This window comes from Podarcis raffonei, chromosome 3 (assembly GCF_027172205.1).
Source record: "Podarcis raffonei isolate rPodRaf1 chromosome 3, rPodRaf1.pri, whole genome shotgun sequence".
In the NCBI taxonomy this organism is placed as follows: domain Eukaryota; kingdom Metazoa; phylum Chordata; class Lepidosauria; order Squamata; family Lacertidae; genus Podarcis; species Podarcis raffonei.
In genome coordinates, this window is record NC_070604.1 from 106758750 (window position 1) to 106781174 (window position 22425).

A 22425-nucleotide genomic window follows, 5' to 3' on the forward strand; every position below is an offset into this window, starting at 1 on the left:
TTTCCTATTCTGGCAGAAGCAGATACCTAGTATGCCCCTGGCGCTGATACCAATTGAGAGCCAGATTTTTGTGCCAGTGTTGTGACTGTTTCTGCCACTAACACAGAACTCTCTCTCCCTCCCTCCCTCCCTCCCTCCCTCTCTCTCTCTCTCTCTCTCTCTCTCTCTCTCTCTATCTCTCTCTATATATATACAGGTATACATATTCAGGTATTAAAGCAACTCAGATGCTCAATAAACAAGGCAGATCTGGATGAACTGATGCTTGCCATTGTTCATGTTATGTCATAATCCAGATTTCTGTCATGTCAGTTTCGGTGAAACTACATCTGGGTTTTGACGATCCATGATCCCAGGGGCATACATAACTGCAGAAGAAGATAAAATCCAAAACACCCAATGAAAAACACACACGAAATACAAACAAGGGCATGTTTAATGGAATTGTGTTCCCCACATCCCTTTGACTGAAGACATCAGAGTTGGAACAAAATTCTTATTATTTTGGAGCTAGGGGGTGGACACAGAGCTATTGCAGAGAGAGTGTAAACAGATCCTTATAAGAGCGATTTGCATTATATATATATAGCCCACTAAACATAATAGGTTTCTAGAAGTAGGAATACCTCAAGGAACCATAATGGGAAAATACATTCATATGTTTGTCAGTTCTTTGGGGTTTTCCCAGTTATAAATACTGTTAAATTTAGTGGGATTATAAAGCGGGAGGGAGCAAGGTGCAAATCCGGCAATTTACTATTTAGCGTAATAGTGTTACATGCCACCCCAGTCTCTGAGTGGTGAGAGAATCCAGGGGTTCAAGGCTCTTTTTCAGGGTTCAGTTTCCTTGGAATGAAGGCCATAGGAGACTGTGATGCCTCTTGGATAAATCGTTTTATTTACACATATATACAACCTGAGCATAAGATGGAGGGGCTCGCAGCATTAACACCCCGAACAATCTTGCTTCTCTGTAAGTTATAGCTTTGGATCCAGCACAGAGCAAACATGTCTCTGCGCCTACAGCTTCCAGCCTGCTTCTCCCTCTTTCAGACATGCTACACTGGCTATTATTCTCCTTCCTAGAAGCTGGGGGAAGGGAGGCCCACCCACCTGTGCTATGGCACAGAGCAACTTCTTTGGTTATGCTAATCATGGTCCTTAACTAGTCAGCCAAAACCTTTACAGGATCCCGATAATTGGAAGGGACTCAGGGCACCATCCAAACTCATAATAACGGCTTCTACAATTCATCATCAAGGTTTAAGATTCAGTTTCCTCAAAGTGTCCCTCAAAGCTATTATTTCACAGGCAAACTATGAAAAATATATATTCAAAATTTAGTTCTGAAGTATGGCTGGAATGGTGAGTTTGTTGCAACGTAATTTAGAACTGACCCAGCTCAGCATTTTAGGGAGCGATCCTAGAAGACTCACTTACCTTGGAGTAAACCCCATTGAACTCAGCGAGACTTACTTGGTCTGAGAGTAGATGTGCATAAGATTGTCCTGTTATGGTCTTACTGATATCAAAAGGAGGTATGTGCAGTGTAACTCTGTGTACATTGACTGGAGAGTTAGGCTGCAAACCGAACCCCACTCTCAGAGATTCTGCCAGAATTCAGTAGGACTGGCTTCTGAGTAGACATGGCTAGGGCTGTACGTACAAAATCAGTGGTGCTCACTACCAGGCAAACATGCATAGGTTTGCACTGTTAAGCACACCATTGCTTGTCCTTCCCATTGAAATAAACAGGAATTAAAAAGTGTTTCCATGGTTGCTGAATCATGCTCATGGTTTGTGACATCAGATCAGCATTAGTACTCTACAAACAACAGAAAGTAGAATCAGATCCCTTGCAACAGAGATATGATGTTTTTGCTCTCATACAGCATCAGAGAGAGGGACGGGGAGAAAAAGAGAGATGACCTGTACTCTTCCTTAGTTGAACTTCTGCTTGGGATGAGGGCAGAGTGCATGCATTAAGGACAGGTTGTCTGTATATGTGGCATGCTGGATTGGCTAACAAAGGGCAGGTTAGACTGCAGCGGTCCTCAACCTGTGGGTCCCCAGATGTTGTTGGACTACAACTCCCATCATCCCTGAGCTCTGGCCTTGCTAGCTAGGGTTGATGGGAGTTGTAGTTCAACAACATCTGGGGACCCACAGCTTGAGAAAGGCTGGGTTAGAGTAAGGGGGGCGTTGGTCAAGTTGGGACACCAACCATAGTTGGCAGTCAATCGTATTATTATCCCTCCAAGGCACTCAGTACATCGAGTGTTTAAAGTCAAACAGGGGTAGCCAATATGGCACCCTCAAAATGATGCTGAACTCAAACTCCCATCAGCAGCCCACAAGATTGATGGAAGCTGTAGTCTAACAGCATCAGGAGAGAGCCATGCTAGCTACCCCCAGAGGAGAAGCAGAAAGGCAACAGCCATTATATCTGAGGCTGGCATTAACACAGGCAAGTACCCAGACAGCAATGCCTGATGTCTGTTCCGGCTTTTGTGGTTAGAATAGCTGGTGGTTAGAACCAAAAGTTCTGGATGAATGAGAGCAGGCCGCAAGCTGCTTCTTTTCCTCCCCTGTGCAAACGGCTTCCGTTAAAACTCGTAAGCCGACACGAAGACGGTAATCTTCGAGACGTGCTTCGCTTGGAAGGTGCGGTCCAGATACTCGGTCATGTCGACTTCCACTTCTGTGGTCTGAGGGCCTTGCAGGCTCTGGACGAGGATGAGCTCGCCGGTCTGCCTGTCCGAGCGCTGCATGACAAAATGGCCCTGGCCGTTGCCTGCTGCGATCCCAAAGCGCAGGCCGTCGGGGCCAGGCCGCCCAGGAGCCGACGCAGTCGCCATGCGGAAGAGGGCGGTGGGAGTGATGAGGTTGGACGGCAGAGGGAGGTAATGGAAGGAGATGGTCTTCGGGGCGTGGTGGCATGATCTGCTGTCCATTGGGCATGGGTTCCGTTCGCATTGGCTAGGAAGGAAAGTGAGGGGTGGGGGTACAAAGGAGATGCGTTTATTTTTTCGTCGTATGGAATATCTTTACATCCTGCCCTCCCTCCAGTCTGGAGCACAGGACTGCAAACAGTGATGACAATACAGTGGTACCTTGGGTTACAGACGCTTCAGGTTACAGACTCCGCTAACCCAGAAATAGTACCTCGGGTTAAGAACTTTGCTTCAGGATGAGAATGGAAATCGTGCAGCGGCGGCATGGTAGCAGCAGGAGGCCCCATTAGCTAAAGTGGTACCTCAGGTTAAGAACAGTTTCAGGTAAATAAATAAATAAATAAATAAATAAATAAATAAATAAATATTATTTATACCCTGCCCATCTGGGTGAATTTCCCCAGCCACTCTGGGCGGCTCCCAATCAAGTGTTAAAAATAATACAGCATTAAATATTAAAAACTTCCCTAAACAGGGCTGCCTTCAGATGTCTTTTAAAGATAGGATAGCTGCTTATTTCCTTCACGTCTGAAGGGAGGGTGTTCCACAGGGCGGGTGCCACTACCGAGAAGGCCATCTGCCTGGTTCCCTGTAACCTGGCTTCTCGCAGTGAGGGAACTGCCAGAAGGCCCTCGGCGCTGGACCTCAGCGTCCAGGTTGAACAATGGGGGTGGAGACGCTCCTTCAGGTATACTGGACCGAGGCCGTTTAGGGATTTAAAGGTCAGCACCAACACTTTGAATTGTGCTCAGAAACGTACTGGGAGCCAATGAACGGACCTCCAGAACGAATTAAGTTCTTAACCTGAGGTACTACTGTAAAGCAGCAGTATAAGTGAATCCGGAGGCGCCGAGTTGCCTCCAAAATTGAGGGTACCCAACGCTCAATTCATGTGCGTGGCGTCACACGCATTGCATGTTGGGCATTGTGCGTGTGTGATGATGCATATGCAATGCAGGAAGCCATACACTCTGAAGGAGCCAGCGCTGGACCTGTGCTGTGCATGTGATGTCACACACATGCACCACATGCAGGGCGCTATGAAGATGAGGAGGGTCCGCTCCCCTTAAAACAAATATCAAGGGGGCCAAGGTGCCTTCAACCCCACAGAGTTGGTGCGCCTGAGCGAATCAAAAACCAGAGAGTTGGATAAAATGCAGTTAGTGCCAGTGAGAATATATGTTGGGCCGGCATACCCCTAACATAATGGTCCAAACACTTGGACAAATCTCTAAACAATATATTAAATCTTTTTTTAAAAAATACTGCTAAGATTTAGACCCCAGGAGGTCTTTGCAGAATCTTTAACAACGGCTTTTCTTCTTCCCAGCAAGGCTTTGAGATGTTGTTGGATTCCATACAGGTCACCCACATTTGTTTTAGAGTCTGAAGGTGAAATCCAGATGACCTTAGGCACTTTTCATTTCCATTTATTTTGAAGGGTAAAAATTTGGCATATTGGATTGGAATTCAATGTCACACTTTGATGAATTGAGCGTTCCATCTGCACAAGGGTTTCTGCTTGCCAGCTGGAACAATTCCCCCCCCTTCCATCACCCCCATGCTGTTCTGGGGGTTCTCCCAACCACCTCTCCAGCCAATTTCGGGGGGCATACAGCAGGAGAAGAGGCAGGGTATGTAAGGTTTCTGCTGATGGGGCTCATGAGGTGAATCCAGCCCATTACAGTGAACACCACTAACCTAACCACATCTACTCAGAAATAAGTCCCATTGAATTCAATGGGCTTAAAGGTAAAGGGACCCCTGACCATTAGGTCCAGTCGTGGTCAACTCTGGGGTTGCGGCGCTCATCTCGCTTTACTGGCCAAGGGAGCCGACTTTGTCCGCAGTTTTTCCAGGTCATGTGGCCAGCATGACTAAGCCGCTTCTGGTGAACCAGAGCAGAGCACGGAAACGCCATTTACCTTCCCGCCGGAGTGGTACCTATTTGTCTACTTGCACTTTGACGTGCTTTTGAACTGCTAGGTCGGCAGGAGCAGGGGCCGAGCAATGGGAGCTCACCCCGTCATGGGGATTCGAACCACTGACCTTCTGATTAGCTAGCCCTAGGCTCTGTGGTTTAACTCACAGTGTGACCTGCGTCCCTAGTCAGTGGGCTTACTCCCAGGTAAATGGGATTAGGACTGCAGCCTAAGGCTGAAGACACACTGTACATTTAAAGCACATTTTTCATTTGTAAATAATCCTGTGAACTGTAGTTCACCACTCACAGAGCTACAGTCCATCGCACCCTTTAAAAAACCACAGTTCCCAGGATTCCTTTTGGCGACGAGGAAACGCACTTTAAGGATATGGTGCCTCTGCAGAATAAACCTCTCATGGAAATCAGTTGGATTTAAAGGTCTTTAACTTCGTCTGGATTGTGCCCAAAAAGTTGTCTAAACTCAAACAAAGCTCCATTTGCAACACACAGCGATGGTGCATAATCAAGGCACAGAACATTGGCCCTGTATCAAAGAAAATATAACAAGTAATCTTACTGGCTGGAGGGGAAATATTCATAAGGTTGTCGTAATGTTTGATCACAGACCAGAAAACAATATGCCAACAGCCTGGATCATCAAGATCTTTTGGTTCTTAGTTTTAAAAGAAAGGAACTGGAACTGCACAGTGGGTTTCCTGGGCAGTCATCATTTCTTTCCTTATGCCCAGAACCAGGGCCGGCTCTATCATTAGGCAGAGTGAGGCAAGGGAGCAGGGCAGGGAGTATGATGAGGTGTTGGAATACAGAGCTCACTCTGCGCCATGCATGACCTGTCCCGAGTGCCTTAAGCTTGTTGAATGGTCTCTTTAAATTTGAAGGTTCATTATTGTTCCACAAGATGTGTATGTCTTTAAGGGCCAGAGCAAATAACGAGACCCAGTTTTACAGCTGTGAAACAGTATAGCAGGTGCTGCTAAGTTGTGTTAATTAAGCTGTGTCAGCAATTGGGTATAGTATATAAAGAGCAGCACCTAGCTCTCTCAGCACCCTGGTGGATGGGTCATGCTTATTGATATATTATAATTAATGTAAAAGGAGTTTTTGTTTTTGTTATTAAAACCTAGCTAAAGTTATTTTGCGTTCCTTATAATGTGTGGTCTCTCCAGCAAGCTCTCTGCAGCGCAACTAAGCTGCAAATAGCCAACAAAGCTAGCCTACTGCCGTCAAAGGTGGCAAACGACAGATTCCCCGTTATACTTACAACGGCGATGTTTTCACATAGCTGATGTTTCCACTGGGCTTGGGGCACTCTGGATTAACACACTGAAAGCTTCCTCCTGTATTAATGCACGTCGTTCCCATGGTACAGTTGTGCAATGAGAGAGCACACTCGTCGATGTCTGTAAAACAAATGGAAACATGAAAAGCAAAGGACCAGAGTCGATGGTTTAGGTGACGCGCTTAACACAGAAAGGGGAAGGTATTATCTTCTCCACCCATTGGCTCTCAAGGCCAGTGACAATTTGCACATTCCAACTGTTGCACAGAAGTTCCACCTAAATCCTTTTTATGTACATGAGAAGTTATCTGGAGCTGAGCTCTGCCAAGGAAGTTTTCTGCAAATTGGTATCCTCTGACGTCTTCTTTTGGTAGTGCATTTCCTGTTTCCAGATGATGGCCTAAGTGGTCACTCCATAGATATGAGAAGACCCAAGCCTAACTCTACCTCATAGGGTTGTAGCAAGGATAAAATGCATGGATAGCTTAGTCAGTAGAGCGTGAGACTCTTAATTTTAGGGTCAGGGGTTCAAGCCCCACGTTGGGCAAAATATTCCTTACATTTAAAGTACCCCCCCCCAAGAATCCTGGAAACTGTAGTTTACCCAGAGCTATAGCACCCCTAACAAACTACAGTTCCCCGGATTCTTTTTGGGGGGAGGGGTATGTGTGCATCAGATGTGCCTCAATTGTACGGTGTGCATGCAGCCCAAAGTAAATAATGAGCGGAAATATTCCAGTTTAATTGGCTTGTGGACAGAAAATATTTTAAGCCGTGCAATGTCAGTCTGCTTCCCTTACACAAGATGCTTTAATTTTAGAAATAATAACAAAAAAGCCAATCAAATCCCAGCGATTAGCTCTGTTTTAGCATAATCTGAAGGTATTTTCTGTAGCCAGCGGGAGCACAGAGTGCATGCTTCATGCATACAATATCACTATTCAATTCCTTTTGGCGCTTGACCGCCATACCTCCCGACATATCTAAATGGCATTACAATGTCTACCTTGTTTCAGCAGGTCTCACTCCCTTGGCATTAACAGCCAGAATTTTAAGTAGCCGTGCATTACAAACCGTTACAAAAAAATCTGGCTTCTTGCATGGCGTTTGGGAAGTCCAGCTTCTATTCTGTTAGCATTTCCTTGCATTTATAGTCATAAAATGTACGCGCGCCTAACCAAGTCCCTGCTGCTAGGAGAGAATGTGCAGGATTGCAGCTTAAACCCTGGTTGCAGAGAAACAGACTGCACACAATCTGAGCAGTTTTCGGGAACCGAAAAGTCTGCCTGAAGCCTGCACATTTTGTCATTCAGCATCTGCGAAATGCCATCTGCCTCTTGCTAAAGTCACCTTCACAGCTTTTCCCGTCGGTGAAGATCTGGTATCCTCTGGGGCAGGAACAGCGGTAGGAGCCAGGAATGTTTATGCAGGTGTGCATACAGAGACGAGGGGCTCCCTCCAGCTTGTAAACTTCACATTCATTCACATCTGCAAGGGGGAAGAAAAGCGACATTATTTCTGCTTGGACAAATTTCATGACAGGCTGCGCAAGGGGTGTGTGTGCGGAATTCTGTGAGACGCTACTGGTGTTATATATATATATTAGCAGCATACATTTTGCCCTTCCAGATCTATGAACTGTGTGGGTTTATTCAAAAGCACAGCCCCTGGTGCTTCCTGCTGGATAACAACGTAAGGAGAGCCTTGCTGTACAGATCTGATTCTTAAGTTGCTGGCCCGTCTTGAAATTGCCTGCCGCTGGAAAACTCTGGAGGGCCTTTTTGTTAAAGCCTGGGATGCTCAGCTTTGAATGATAAATTGGCTCAGGAATGCAGGCCATTGTGCAGATAACAGCAAGCTTGTTCCCGCCAGTAGTTGCCTAAGACACAGTGACCCGGGAGTGACCCAAGGCAGCCCGCAAGGTGGTGTTGAAACCCTTTGGAATTCGTTATTATGTGTGGCAGAGTTTGCCGCCTTCAGACATTTTATTGCCAAGATGGTGCCTTCAGCCCATTCCGGCTGGACTAGCTGTTGAATCTTACTTCTCAACACCTGTGATGGGAAATCACCCTCTACCACACCTGAGGAGCAAGGCTAGTTCAGAGGGCCAAGGATAATGATGATGATGATGATAATAATAATAATAATAATAATTTATTTATACCCCGCCCAAAACACTAAAATACAATAACCTATCAAACATTAAAAGCTTCCCTAAACAAGGCTGCCTTCAGATGTCTTCTAAAAGTTTGGTAGTTATTTTTCTCTTTGACATCTGGTGGGAGGGCGTTCCACAGGGCAGGTGCCACTACCGAGAAGGCCCTCTGCCTGGTTCCCTGTAACTTGGCTTCTCGCAGTGAGGGAACCACCAGAAGGCCCTCGGCACTGGACCTCAGTGTCCGGGTAGAACGATGGAGGTGGAGACGCTCCTTCAGGAATACTGGACCGAGGCTATGTTGCGTAGGATGATCCCCAGGGGGAATGGGAGCTTAGGAAGAATAGCTCTGGGGGTGCCCAGTCTTGCCCGTCAGCACTTGCCATTTGAGGTGGTGCTTTGTCTAACAATAGGGCTGGCTGGCCTTTTGCCTTCTGTGGAACTTCTGGTTCTTATCTCCAACTGAAGGTTGGACTTCTATGTTCACTTGATTTTGGAGTAATCCTCTGAGGTACTTGTTTCCAAGTAAAGGTGCTCATGGCTTCACCATGAGCTCAAGTGTGTGTGCTGCAACTGCGTTTCATTTATTCTAAATCAATTCAAATGGATTTGCATTGTACACATCAATATTGATTCCAAGTCTTCAGTCAGCTGGGTTTACACTGGCAAATCTGCGCCACTCATGCTCAAGAAATGGAGCGAGATAGATAGAAAAGTAGTAGAGAGAACCATCTCATTGTCCGGATCAGTTGTTTACTGGTTCACACTGAGAAGCTCTTTTTAAATATGCTAGGGGACGATTCGACCTGTCCCCAGTAATCAGTGGAGAATGCCAAGGTTTTAATGTCTTCCACCCCACCAAAAAATAAACATGCAAAAGCAAAACTAAACTAAAAAGCCCAACGAGGACTGAGGATACTTTGGAGATACAGAATTGTGGTTGATTGTTTGGGAAGAGTTGGGGGAGAACCGGAAAACTTTAAGAGAGAGGAGGAAAAGAATGGAGTGCTGGAAACCTTAAGAGAAGCACTCCATGCTGCAATAAGTTGTTGCAGTTCCTACTGTTGTCAACTTTATTATTGTTGGAATTTACTGTATTAAGCTCCTTGGATCAGGGATTCATCTTTTTTTTTTTTTTAACTTACGTTATTCTATAACGCGCCCCCCAATACAGCACTGAGAGTCTATAAATGAAAGGCCACACCACCATATTCTGCAGTTTAGACATGGCTTTAACTTCGACAGGAAGCAGAAGCAGCTTGTAGCAGCAGACTCCTCAGAGATCTCTTGCAGTTGCACTCTTACCCTGGCAGATGCTGTTTTCTGCTGTGCCGCTCATATGGAAGCCTGCTTCGCAGCTGCACTGCTGCATCCGGTCAAATTTGGCGCAGCGAGGTTTACGGCTGAACGCCGGATCATCTGTTACGCTCCATTCTGGTGGTACTAAAGGACAAGTGGGGGAGGGAAGAATCCGCCTCCAGGACAGTGTAAAATCCCAAACCACAAATGAGAAGACATCCTTACTTTTAATTTTGTTTTTACGCAGCTAATAAAATGGAGTGGTGGGTTTGTTCTACATCTACGACAAGGAGGGGAAAACTACACATTACACACAAAGTGTGGGGACGGAGATGGGCAAAACCAGCATTCCCATGACAAGTCCTCTGCCTCTTTCTGTGTAAGCTTTTTGATCACTTCCCCCACATGGAGGGAAAGGATATCAGTGGAAACCAGCGACTATGGCTATATGGTCAGTGTAGCTATTATTGAGCTAAATGAGCAAATGGTCTGACTCACTATAATGTCCTCTGTTTCTAGGGCTTGCCCTCCCCTCTCTCACACATTAAGGTTTAAATATTCCTCTTTCCCACCCTCCTTAACGCCTTACCACAATACATACCCGTCTGCGTTTGATATTGGCAGTTGGGGCCTGTCCACTCCTGGGGACAAAAGCATTTGTAGTGTTCACCTCGGTCAACACATGTTCCTCCATTCTGGCACAGGTGACTGGTGCAAACCCCAATATCTAAGGAAAGGCCAATAAAATAAGGAGGTTTCAGAGCTTCAAATTATTTCCACAACCCATAGCCTGCTTTTGAGGTTCTTCAGTGAAAGCCTACGACATTTTAGTACAAATTTCTCCTCATAATTTTCTTTTCGGTATGAAATTTGGATTAAATCTACAGATTTTTCTCAAGCATTTCCCTCTAATTCCCCCCCCCCAATCCACAAGATCCAAACGGCACCTCATTGGCTACCCCTGCTCAAGGGCAACCTGTGGTGAACACAACCGACAGCAATATTTGCATGTTTGCGACAAGGTTAGGCAGCTTCCCCCTGGTTTTGCAAATGCGCATATCCTCCCCAAGGTAAAATACACTTTAATGGAAGAAGCAAAATATTTTGTTTGTAAGAGCTGGCCAGATTCTCTCCTGCCCCCCCTTAAAAAATCTCTATTCACCTGAGGCACCCTTTCACCTCTCCCTGGCTTATTATGTGTTGAAATAATTAGCGCAGTGGAATTCCTTGAAGAAACAGACTGTGTGAGTGAATGCCTCATGGATTGCCACTGCTTCCTATCTGCCAAAAAGCCAAGCTCCCCTGATCATCAATAGAATACTCTAAATAATCAGGGGTCGCCAGACCATGAAGTTATTGAACAAGCAGCCAAGGAGTTGTAGCCGAATTTTTCCACCCGCTCCTGCTTCCTTGAACTTTCTACAAAGCCGAGATTCTCATCTGGCTTTCCATGCTGAGTGTGTGCACTAGGCCTCATCGACACCTGGGCTAGGCAACGTGAAGAGAACCAGACACTGCCCAGGTGTCCTAAAGAGAACAAATGGTGGCTTTTCACCTGCATAGATGCCAGCTACCCAAGGAAGACACTGGCCATACTTAAGCCATATATGCAAAAACACTATGATACCACTTTAAACAGTCATAGATCCATAGACTTGGAAGAGGGACCCTGAGCATCATCTAGTCCAACCCCTGCAATACCAGAAGAAGCATACGGGAATCGAACCTGTGATCATGCCATTATCAGCGCCATGCTCTAACCAACTGACCTCTCTACTACTGACAACCCCCAAAGGGTTATGGGAAATGTAGTTTCCTTAAGAGTGCTGAGAGTTGCTAGGAGAACCCCTATTCCCCTCCCAGAGCTGCAATTCACAGAGTTCCCTGTGAAGAGGAATCAATAATATTAATAATATTAATAATAATTGAAATTGAAATACTTTATTGTCACTTGTACAACTTGTATACGGTGAGATTACACGAGCACCCCCCACTTAGCTCTCTTAGTCTTAATTCCCCTTGTTTACTGACGCACACCCACCAAACCTGAAAGTCAGTTGCCCTGTTGTTATCTTTTCATTCAGCAGCCTAACAGCCCACGGATAGAAGCTGTTCTTTACCCTGTTGGTGCGACTAATCCTGCTTCTATATCTTCTGCCTGAGGGCGGGAGATCAAGAAAGTGCCAGCTAGGGTGTGAATCATCCCTGAGAATTTTCCTCACTCTCCTGAGGCAACATTCTTCCGCCATTTCATCCAGCGGATTCACAGGACAGCCCATAATATCTTGTGCTGTATTCACCACCCTCTGTAGGCACTTCCTATCAGATGATGTCAAACCAGCGTACCACACTGTGTTGCAGTATGAAAGGACACTTTCTATTGTGGACCAGTAGAAGGAGATCATCAAATGTTGATTGACATTGTTCTTCCGCAATACTCTGAGGAGATGGAGTCTCTGTTGGGCTTTCTTAACCACCTGGGTTATATTTATTTTCCAAGTAAGGTCTTCACTGAGATAAACTCCTAGGAATTTAAAAGAAGAGACTCTCTTCACACAGCCCTCCCCGATGTACCCCACCCATCTGACTAAGTTTCCCCAGCTACTCTATAAAACACAATAAAACATATAAAAACATAATGAAACATCAAACCTTAAAAAATTCCCGATACAGGGATGCCTTCAGATGCCTTCTAAAAGTGGTGTAGTTCTTTATCCCCTTGACATCTGATGGGAGGGCATTCCACAGGGTGGGTGCCACTGCCGAGAAGGCCCTTTGCCTGGTTCCCTGTGACTTCACTTCTCACAGTGAACGAACAGCCAGAAGACCCTTGGAGCAGTGGCGAAGCTGCATGCTCCGCTACTGGGGGTGGAGAGCAGGTGGGGGCGTGGCGTGCCGCCTGTGCGGACGTGCCCGGCGCATGGGGGAGCGTGTCGGGGGGGCTGCAATGGCACCCTACTGGAATAGTGGTGCCGGGGGCAGTCTGCTCCCTCCGCACTCCCGTTCCTCAGCCAGTGCCTTGGAGGTGGACCTCAGTGTCCAGCTGAATGGTTTGACCACTCTGAGAATTGTAATTCTGTGAGGGTGAAATATACTCGGAGTCAAGAGTGGATTTCATGCTCTTTATTCAGCTCATAGTGGTGAGGAGGAATGGAAGTTCCCTCAGAATGTCTGCTTTATATACATTATTTACACAATGGGCCCCACATGATTGGCTAATTCCAGGATTCTCCTGTAGGCCAATCAGGTTGTGGATTCACTTCCACCTGGAGCTGGATTGGGTGGCTCCTGTGGACCAATCAGACTGCTGCATTTTGGATCCTATTCAACTCAGTACATAACAGAGGACAAAAGGGTCTCAGCACCCTTAAGAATTACAGGTCCCAGAATCCTTTTGGAGGAGCACTATTACTGTTTACAGTGGCATCATGGTGATCTAAATGGATGTTGTGAATGGGACCGCTGCGGACAATGGCAACTGGCATTCTCCTAATTCCCACTGCTCACTTGATTCTTGGCCAAAGGTTGCAAACCTTGGGCTAGAGGCCAACGCATCCCCATCAGAGCTCTCTATCCAGCCCTCCTGCCTCTTCACAGGCGACACCCCCTTTTAACCCCATCCACTTTTCCTGTGCTTTTGCCCTGCTAGGATGTCTCCTTGAACTCTGGTCATGCCTCTTGGTTGCATGGAAGAGTTTGGATTTGATATCCCGCTTTCTCACTACCTGAAGGAGTCTCAAAGCGGCTAACATTCTCCTTTCCCTTCCTCCCCCACAACAAACACTCTGTGAGGTGAGTGGGGCTGAGAGACTTCAAAGAAGTGTAACTGGACCAAGGTCACCCAGCAGCTGCATGTGGAGGAGCGGAGAAGCGAACCCGGTTCACCAGATTACGAGACTACCGCTCTTAACCACTACACCACACTGGCTCCCATGGATGGAATTGTGCATAGAAACCAACTTACCATACAGAAGTAGATTTCATTGCTTTGCACCTATTGGCTCTGGCCCCCCCACCACTGCCATGTGGCCTCTACAACATTGCCCAGATGGGGAATACGGCCCTTGGTCTGAAAAGCAGCTCCCCACCCTGTTCTAGAGTCACATCTGGCTGTCTGTCTAGCGCACTGTGCCATAATCTCTTTAGAAATGTCTGTCTTCTCGAACACAATGGAGAGTGGCAGGTCTCTGGCCTTCGCAGCCGCTTGGTCGGCCAGCGGCTCAATGGCTCATTAGCATTTTGCACAATGAGGAAGGAATTCACTTAAACAAACAGCGCTGTCAATGTACAGGGGCCTAAGCACCCTATGGAGGAGCGTGTGAAAATGTAAACCACACAGACCAGGGCCAAGAATTTTTGCATCGAGTTAACTGAGAGAGACAAAGTCAGGAAAATGGATGCAAATCTCCCGCACTATGATACACACTAATTTAATCCAATGTTTGAGATGGCAATCTCTCCATTAAATGGCAGTGTGTGGTGAAGAACCAATGTTAACAGGAAATAAAAATCAGCTAGCCATAACAATCCATTTATTTGCTGTTATTTACCTGACCCTTGGATTTCCTCATATAGTTTAAGGTGGCTTACAAATATAGTAAGACATAGCGCAATAAAAACCAGCAACATCTCTAAAAAGGAGCAATAAAAGGCAGCTCCCATGATCAGGGTCTGGCTCATGGGAATTGTAGTCCAAAGGATCTTGAGGAGCACCAGTTTGGGGAAGGCTGAAGGAGAAGAATTCCATGTGCTACAAACATTTTTAAATATTCTAAAATGCTAAACAGGGGTTCTAAGGCAGTAGTCCGCAACCTTGGATTGCCAGCTGTTTTCAGACTACAATTCCCATCATCCATGACCACTGGTCTTGCTAGCTAGGGCTGATGGGAGTTGTAGTAAAAAAAACCAGCTGGAGATCCAAGGTTGTGAAACACTGTAAGGGACAGAAACCAAGGAAGGAAAGGGTTTTCTGGCATGGAGATGATTGCTGGTGGGATTTTTGCTGGTGGGATTTTTGTGTGTGAGGCTGCTATAAAAGACACAGGAGCAAGGCTAGAGGCCAGTTTCTATGGCTTATTGTAGTTAATTTCATTCCCCAATTGCATTTCAGTAAGCAAAATACAAGGAAGGCACACTTTAGGGATAAGTGCAGGTTCAATTCAGAAGAAATTTCTGTTCAACCCAGAATGTTCATACTTGAAGCTTCAAAATAAAGAAACCTTTTTGGAGAGTCAAAAGACAGCTAGTATGTTTAAAGAAATAGTATAAAGAATATGCAATTTACTGTGCATTAATAATATCTTGCATCGCTCAGGATTCCAGCAAAAGCAATTCTAACAGTCGTAATAAAATTAGTCAAGAGATTTCAAATGGGATGGGTTAGCCATCTCTTTTCTGCATCACTTTTCCAGAATCACTGATGGGCTGCAGTGGCTACACGGCAGATATGCTATTTGTCTGCATCATATCTTTTTGAATTCCTGCCTGTATTGTATCCCTTCGAAGCTGTCACACACCCTTTTAAAGTACAGTTCTGCGTTCAGGTCTCCCTACAGCTAAGAGGCAATTGCTGTTATAGAGGTCCCCCAACCAACATGCTGCATCTGGTCCCTTAGTCTGGTCTCAGATTGGCCTTTCCCAATGTCCCTAGTCCCCATCTGTGGTACAGTATTCTAGCCAGAGGTGGGAATCCTCTGGCCCGCAGGTCTAATTACACCAGGCACAAGTTCTTACTCGACCCATGAGGCCATTTCCCCCTAAACCACGCCCACTTTATGTCATATGTGCTGGCTGGGGCTGATGGGAGTTGTAGTCCAGAGAATCTGGAGGGAACCAGATTAGAGCAGGAAAGCTCTAAAGCACCCATAAGTAGAATCATAGTTTGCAGAGACCTTGGAGTTTAAATTCTCAGCAAAAGTTGAATTTGCTGCAGAATTCTGGATGGAACCACATTGTGACTCTTGAGTTTGGAAAATGAGTGAAATTTATTGAAGGAAATATTTACTTTACTGAATTTATATCCCACCTTTTTCTCCAAGGGGGTTCAAGGTTCTCCCAATCTTCATTTAATTCCCACAAAAACTACATGAAGTAGGTTAAACTGAGAGGCAGTGACTGGCCCAAGGTCACCCAGAGAGGTTTGTGACCAGGTGGGGATTTGAACCCTGGTCTCCCAGGTCCTAGTCTGACACTCTAACCACTGCACCATGTTGGCTTTTGATAGGAAGGATCCTAGTTCTATCTAAGATGCACAATGCTTGGTCTTCCATCTCAGTGGAAAAGAGCTTCAAGTATGTCTGCTGTCATGGCATGGGTAGGGTTGCCATATGTCAGCTTGGAGGGGGGGGGAGCTGAACAACAGCAGCCCAAAGAGAATTAATACAGTGGTACCTCAGGTTAAGAACTTAATTCATTCTGGAGGTCCGTTCTTAACCTGAAACTGTTCTTAACCTGAGGTACCACTTTAGCTAATGGGGCCTCCCGCTGCTGCCACACCACTGCTGCATGATTTCTGTTCTCATCCTGAGGCAAAGTTCTTAACCCGAGGTACTATTTCTGGGTTAGCGGAGTCTGTAACCTGAAGCGTCTGTAACCCGAGGTGCCACTGTACTGAAGGAAGAGCAAAAGGTGAGCATAAATAAGCTCGGAGAGTTGTCTCTATGCCTCTCATGCAGGTACACCAGCCTACAGTGTAAGCAGAGTTGCACCCTGAGACTTCCAACCACGTCTTCCCTCCATGGTTTGACATTTCTATCACACTTCTCTTGCCTTCTTACAGCTACAGGCAAGCACAGTAACAATGGCTGTTCAGGAATATAAAATGCGTGTGTTATGCCAAATGCCTGCTCATCATCAACAGAACTGACTTCTGCCCAGTAAACAATTTTTTTTAATAGAGGTAATTATGTATGAGTTTCTTGTTTGCCAATCTGGATAAACCTCACGTTGGTCCCCGCAAAAAAGCACATAAGATTAATTACTGTGTTTGTGCCAGTCGATTTCTCAGATGTTGTCATCTGTTTCCTAGTAATAAATTGCCTATTAAAAGATTTGACATATGCTTGGATCTGCAGCCTCATACACAATGAACAACAGTCGCGTGGATTTAGAGCAATCGGCAATAATTTGGGCACAACAAATCCATTCTGTGAAACAGCTTTTCTCTTTTTCTCTTTTTGCATTGCAAAGAAAGCCTCCATTGGCATCAATGGCAGTTTACCCTGAAATGCAAATATCAGTTTGGGAAAGCATTCAACTCTCACACACCCCTTCACCCCCATCCCTGCAAGTAGTCCTAAGGCTGATCAGCTTCCCCATGGATTCTATTTCCATTCTACAAAAATATGCATGTTCAGTGCATTCAAATTCACTTCTAGTTTGGCCCTAACCCTGCACATCAATGATGAGTAACACCTGAGGATAAATGCTAAAGTGATAGTCTTCTAATCATATGTGGTGTTTGCACGTTCGTTTAGAGCCTATCTGTACAGGGGGGAAGAAAGGGTTAAAAATGTAGACCAATAGGAAAGCTGGAGGCGGAGCCTACATGTGTATAAAAGGGCTTAGCCCGAGGTTTGTTAGAGTTGTTGGTGGGTAGTTGGTTGGTTTTAGTGGGTTGGCTGGTTGGGAAAGGCAGTTGGACAAGCAGTTGGCAGGCAGTTGGTAATAGAGAGACTGTTAGGGCAGTGGGTTCTTGCGTGAGGGGAGGTAGAAGAGATAGAGAGAGGAAAATAAGACTAAGAAAGCAAAGAGTAACGATGTTTGGAATGCTGTAAAAGTTTGTTTGTGTCTGAAATAAAACACACTCCTCTTTATTAACTTGAGAACCAGACTGAGACTGAAGTGATTTTACCGGGGAGGACCTGGTTGGTGGCAGTGGATTAGTGGTGTACAGGTTAATAGTCCGTGAGACGACCGGGGGCTCTGTACGAACACCACACCATATAATGTGCAAGAAGGATTAGGATACTGTGACTCTCCAGGTGTAATTATACCCAAGCTCCCATCAGCCTCAACCTGCATAGCCAATGATAAGGGATTATGGAAGCCGTAGTCCACAAGAGCCAGCACCGTGGTGTAGTGGTTGGACTAGGACCCAGGAGACCAAGGTTCAATTCAGTCATGTAGCTCACTGGATAACCCTGGGCCAGTCACTTCCTCTGAGCCTAACCTACCTCAGGGTTGTTTGAAGATAAAATTGGGAACGGGGAGAACCATGTATGCCACTTTGAGTTTCTCCGAGGGAAGGTGGGATACAAATTCAACCATCTTCAGCATCTGTGGCTACTCCTGAAACAGCTGTGTTTGATAATCTGAAGGTGAGTGTTTATGCCCGAGCCAAGGGAATAAAAAAGTGAATTACCTGTGCACTCAGGAACATCTCCTGTCCAGCTGCCGTTTGGCTGACACACTCGAGAACTGGAGCCGACGAGTCGGAATCCAGGATCGCAGGTGAAATGAACTTCATGGTCCACCATGTTCTTGGTGCCAAATCTTTTGCCATTCAGTGGGGCATCCAGGGCAGGGCAGAACACTGTGAGTTGGGTACACAAAAATAATAAAAGACGTGGTTAGCAGTGGGCTCGTAATCTGGTGAACCGGGTTCGTTTCCCCGCTCCTCTACATGCAGCTGCTGGGTGACCTTGGGCTAGTCACACTTCTCTGAAATCTCTCAGCCCCACTCACCTCACAGAGTGTTTGTTGTGGGGGAGGAAAGGAAAGGAGAATGTTAGCTGCTTTGAGATTCCTTAGGGTAGAGATAAAGCGGGATATCAAATCCAAACTCTTCTTCTTCTTAGAGGAAAGAGGGCAAAAGCATCACCATCACAGAATCATGCTGGGATGCAGGGGTGTGGTTAGGGGCTGACTCAGGGGGCCAAGACCCATGTCTTTTACAATGGGCCCTGGATCTTGCACCGTCCCAGCATTTTACACCCATAAGGTAAAGGTAAAGGGACCCCTGACCATTAGGTCCAGTCGTGACCGACTCTGGGGTTGCGCGCGGTACCTATTTATCTACTTGCACTTTGAGGTGCTTTCGAACTGCTAGGTTGGCAGCAGCAGGGACCGAGCAATGGGAGCTCACCCCGTCGCAGGGATTCAAACCACCGACCTTCTGATCGGCAAGTCCTAGGCTCTGTGGTTTAACCCACAGCGCCACCCGTGTCCCTTTTACACCCATAGTTTTTTTTTTAAATGTTACTTGTTTTGTTCGAAGACTTTCCTACCTCTATATCCAAGAGAGACTAACAAATGTCATTTAATAATGGATGAGCAGTATATAGGGGTCATATGACACAAGGAGCCAATCGGGGTCTATCTGGTCCTATAACGCTGCTGGCTATGCCCTGGGTTCTCCGTCTGAGCAATGTTGCTCCTGCTCTTGCACTGCCATCACTTTAGGCTTGTTGTTTTAATTACCAGCTGGTGGGTCAGGGGTGGTTTTCATGACTGTGTTTTGCAGAGTCGTCAGCCGGTGTTTCATGACACGGAGCCCCTCGGCAAATCTCGTTTCCTGCCCCTTTAGAAATTGCTGCATTTGGCGGATGGCAGTCAGAAGCTGCTGCTTGTTCATGCAGTTCTGTGGGAAACACAAAGACTTTAAACAGCTGGATCAGGCCTTTAAATGTGCCTTTATATGTACGGCGTTAAACATGATGGTTGAGTACAATTAGAAAGCCATTTCCCCCAATGTCTTTGTTAGGAGTGCGTGCAGGAGCCGGGCCCTGTGACCAGTAGGGCTTCGCAGGACTGGGACCTTCCTAAGTTTGTTCTGGAGAGGCAAGGCACGGTGGCACAGGTGAGGCCACTTGGTAACTCACTGCACCTGGTGGCAAGAGCCGGGAAAGGATATAAGGTCAGCATTTCCCTTCGGCTCTTTGCCACAGCAACACATTTCCTGCCTTGCTGTGTTTGGCTCCTTGCTTCCTGATCCTCGGACCCCAGCTCCTTGGCTCCTTGACTCCTTGCTTCTCGACCCTCAGTCTGATTGGTCCGCAGGAGCCACCCAATCCAACTCCAGGTGGAAGTGAATCCGCAGCCTGATTGGCCTACAGGAGAATCCTGGAATTAGCCAATCATGTGGGGCCCATTGTGAAAATAATGTATATAAAGCAGACATTTCGGGGGAACTTCCATTCCTCCTCACTACTATGAGCTGAATAAAGAGCATGAAATCCACACTCGACTCTGAGTATATTTCAGCAAGTTTATCACTATCTGTCCATCTATCGCAAATAGGGATGCACAAACCTGCCATTTTCAGTTTCTTTTGATTTCTCATTTTCCCAGGCTTAAGTTCAGTTTGCCTATTTCTGTATCAATTTGAATAAAAAAGTCAACACGAAAATCAGCATGCATTTCCATGCAGGTTAAGCCTAATATATGCATCTCTTTTTCTTTCTTTTGCAATTCTGCCTATTATACATATGTTTGCAAGCAAATCCATAGGTTAATATAGGTTTTTCCCCCTGTGCACTCTTCTTGGTTTGAAAACTGCATCGTGAAATCCAGAGAAGTGCAAGTTTTGAAATATAGCTGGGTTTGCAGGGCGGCTAGCATTAAAATCAGGCAAGGTCAAAGTAAAATGCGAACTGAGCAAAATTCTTCTTATTGCTGATCGCACATGCTCAGACACACCTACACAAATGCTGCTTCACCAGGATCAAAAGTCAGCACTAAGTACTGGGACAGGAGCCAGTCAAAAAGGAATGACTGCAGACACAATAAACCTGACATTTCCTTACAATTTGAATGAACAAGAATTTAATTGCCATGTTTTATATGAAGCATGTTCTTGGGGTTTGGGGAGTGAACAAGTTTTCTCTTGCCCAAGACTCTTATCATATGTAGCATGCAGCAAGCATTTAAAAAAAAAGTCATACTGGATACCTTTATAATAAGCTCTTTGTTAAAGAGTTATTTTTAACCTGAACTGCTGCGCTACAGTTAAGCATAATAAACTTCATCACTGTGCAGCTCGCTCAGCCCATGTTGATATTCCTGCAAAGTGACTTGAGCTCACAAGCTCTGCAATCACTTGACTGCGCTGGTTTATTCAGGCATTAACGGAGGAACAGGTTGAGTTTCTTTCCTAACCCAGCAAGAGGGTTGCAGTTGCATTATTAGCAGGGATACAGGGCAAGAAATGTAAGAATTTTCAGAGGCAGATAATTTGCAAAAGTCATTACATGCCCTATACTTCTGGAGCTGCATTCTTCACCTCGAACAGTGTCGAGGAATTCAAGAATTAAGTGATGGGAAGGCTATATTTTTAGTCTTCAAATTTCTCCTGATGAAGATTTGCATATTAGTCTGGACTGATGGTGCTTATTTGGCCTTGGACTGGCCTTGTTTCCTGCGTGTCTTTTCTGATTTACGCAAAATATGAACCACACCTCTTGTCTGTTGGCATGAAGTTGAAAATTAGAGGATGTGTATCGAAGGGCATTAGCAACCATCATTTTACTTACCTGTTGCCTTTGCGGAAAGAGACACATGAAGCTGTGGAGGGGGAGCTAAAATAAAGTCCAGCCTTTTAAGCAAAAGTTAGCAATAAAAAATAAATAAATAACCCCACCATTCGTTTTACTGTCAAGGGAAACTTTTCCTTCCTTCCTTCCTTCCTTCCTTCCTTCCTTCCTTTCTTTCTTTCTTTCTTTCTTTCTTTCTTTCTTTCTTTCTTTCTTGCATTGCATTTATATCCCCTCCAAGATTTTATAGATGTTAAAGATAGATAGATGATAGATAGATAGATAGATAGATGATACAGATGATAGATAGATGATAGATAGATGATACAGATGATAGATAGATGATAGATAGATAGATAGATAGATAGATAGATAGATACCGCAGATAGATGATAGATAGATAGATGATAGATAAATAGATAGATAGATTAGATAGACAGATGATAGATAGATAGAGATAGATAGATGATAGATAGATAGATAGATAGATAGATAGATAGATAGATAGATGGTAGATAGATACTGTAGATAGATATAGATGATAGATAGATGAAATGTTATCCAGACCTAACCAGTTGTTGTTTGGGAGAATGGGGCTTACCTGGGATGCTCGAGATTCCTGACATGATGTTAGGCACAAGAAGAGAAAGAGGCTGTATTGCAATCCAGAAGGCATGGCACTATTATTCCAAGATAGGTAGAGAGATAGAAAGAAAAAACTCTTCTCAGATTGCACGGGAACACCTGGCAAAACACTTTCCTCGACAGCCAAGTTGCCCTGACTGTAGATCAGGAGGGATAGAGAGCACTCCTGTGCTCAGATCAGAAATGACTGCAACATCACACAGCAGGTTTTCCAAAGATCCAAAGAGTAAAAAAAGAGAGAGAGAGAGCTCAGTTTCCACCTCTCATTGGTAGGCTGCCTTCGCTGCCAGTGTGCTGCCTCCTAGGAGCTGTCCTCCACAGAAACACACCCGAGAGAGAGAGAGAGAGAGAGAGAGAGAGAGAGAGAGAGAGAGAGAGAGAGATCTTGCAAAATTGCATCTCAGACTGATGCCTCTAACGTGGAAGTTTAGCTTGCTTTATTTCTGCTACTCAAAGACGATGAGTCGCCTCTTCTCCACCACAGTCAAAAACTTGTGTGTGAGAGAGAAATAGGATGACTTAAAAAAAAATATCAAAGTGGCCCATAGTTTAGGATATTATTTAGATATATAACCTGCCCTCCCAAGCCAAGAGCTCACACTAAACATTAGCGTTTAAGTAGTCAGGATCAGTAGGTGCCACTCACGTTTTCTTTAATAGGTTGGAGATTCCTGTCT

General features: G+C 45.4%; 1 protein-coding gene across 1 annotated transcript; it reads right to left on the reverse strand.

Annotated features, from left to right (window-relative positions):
* Nucleotides 1-1189: 1189 nt before the first annotated feature.
* FBLN7 (fibulin 7) lies at nt 1190-22056 on the reverse strand. The gene is made up of 8 exons (XM_053383452.1): nt 21705-22056; nt 19053-19212; nt 17995-18165; nt 10234-10359; nt 9639-9776; nt 7529-7666; nt 6161-6299; nt 1190-2979 (listed from the first exon to the last, which is right to left on the reverse strand). Exons 1-8 carry the CDS (start codon nt 21777-21779, stop codon nt 2607-2609), a joined length of 1320 nt encoding a protein of 439 aa, XP_053239427.1. The 5' UTR covers nt 21780-22056; the 3' UTR covers nt 1190-2606.
* Between the last annotated feature and the right edge of the window lie 369 nt (nt 22057-22425).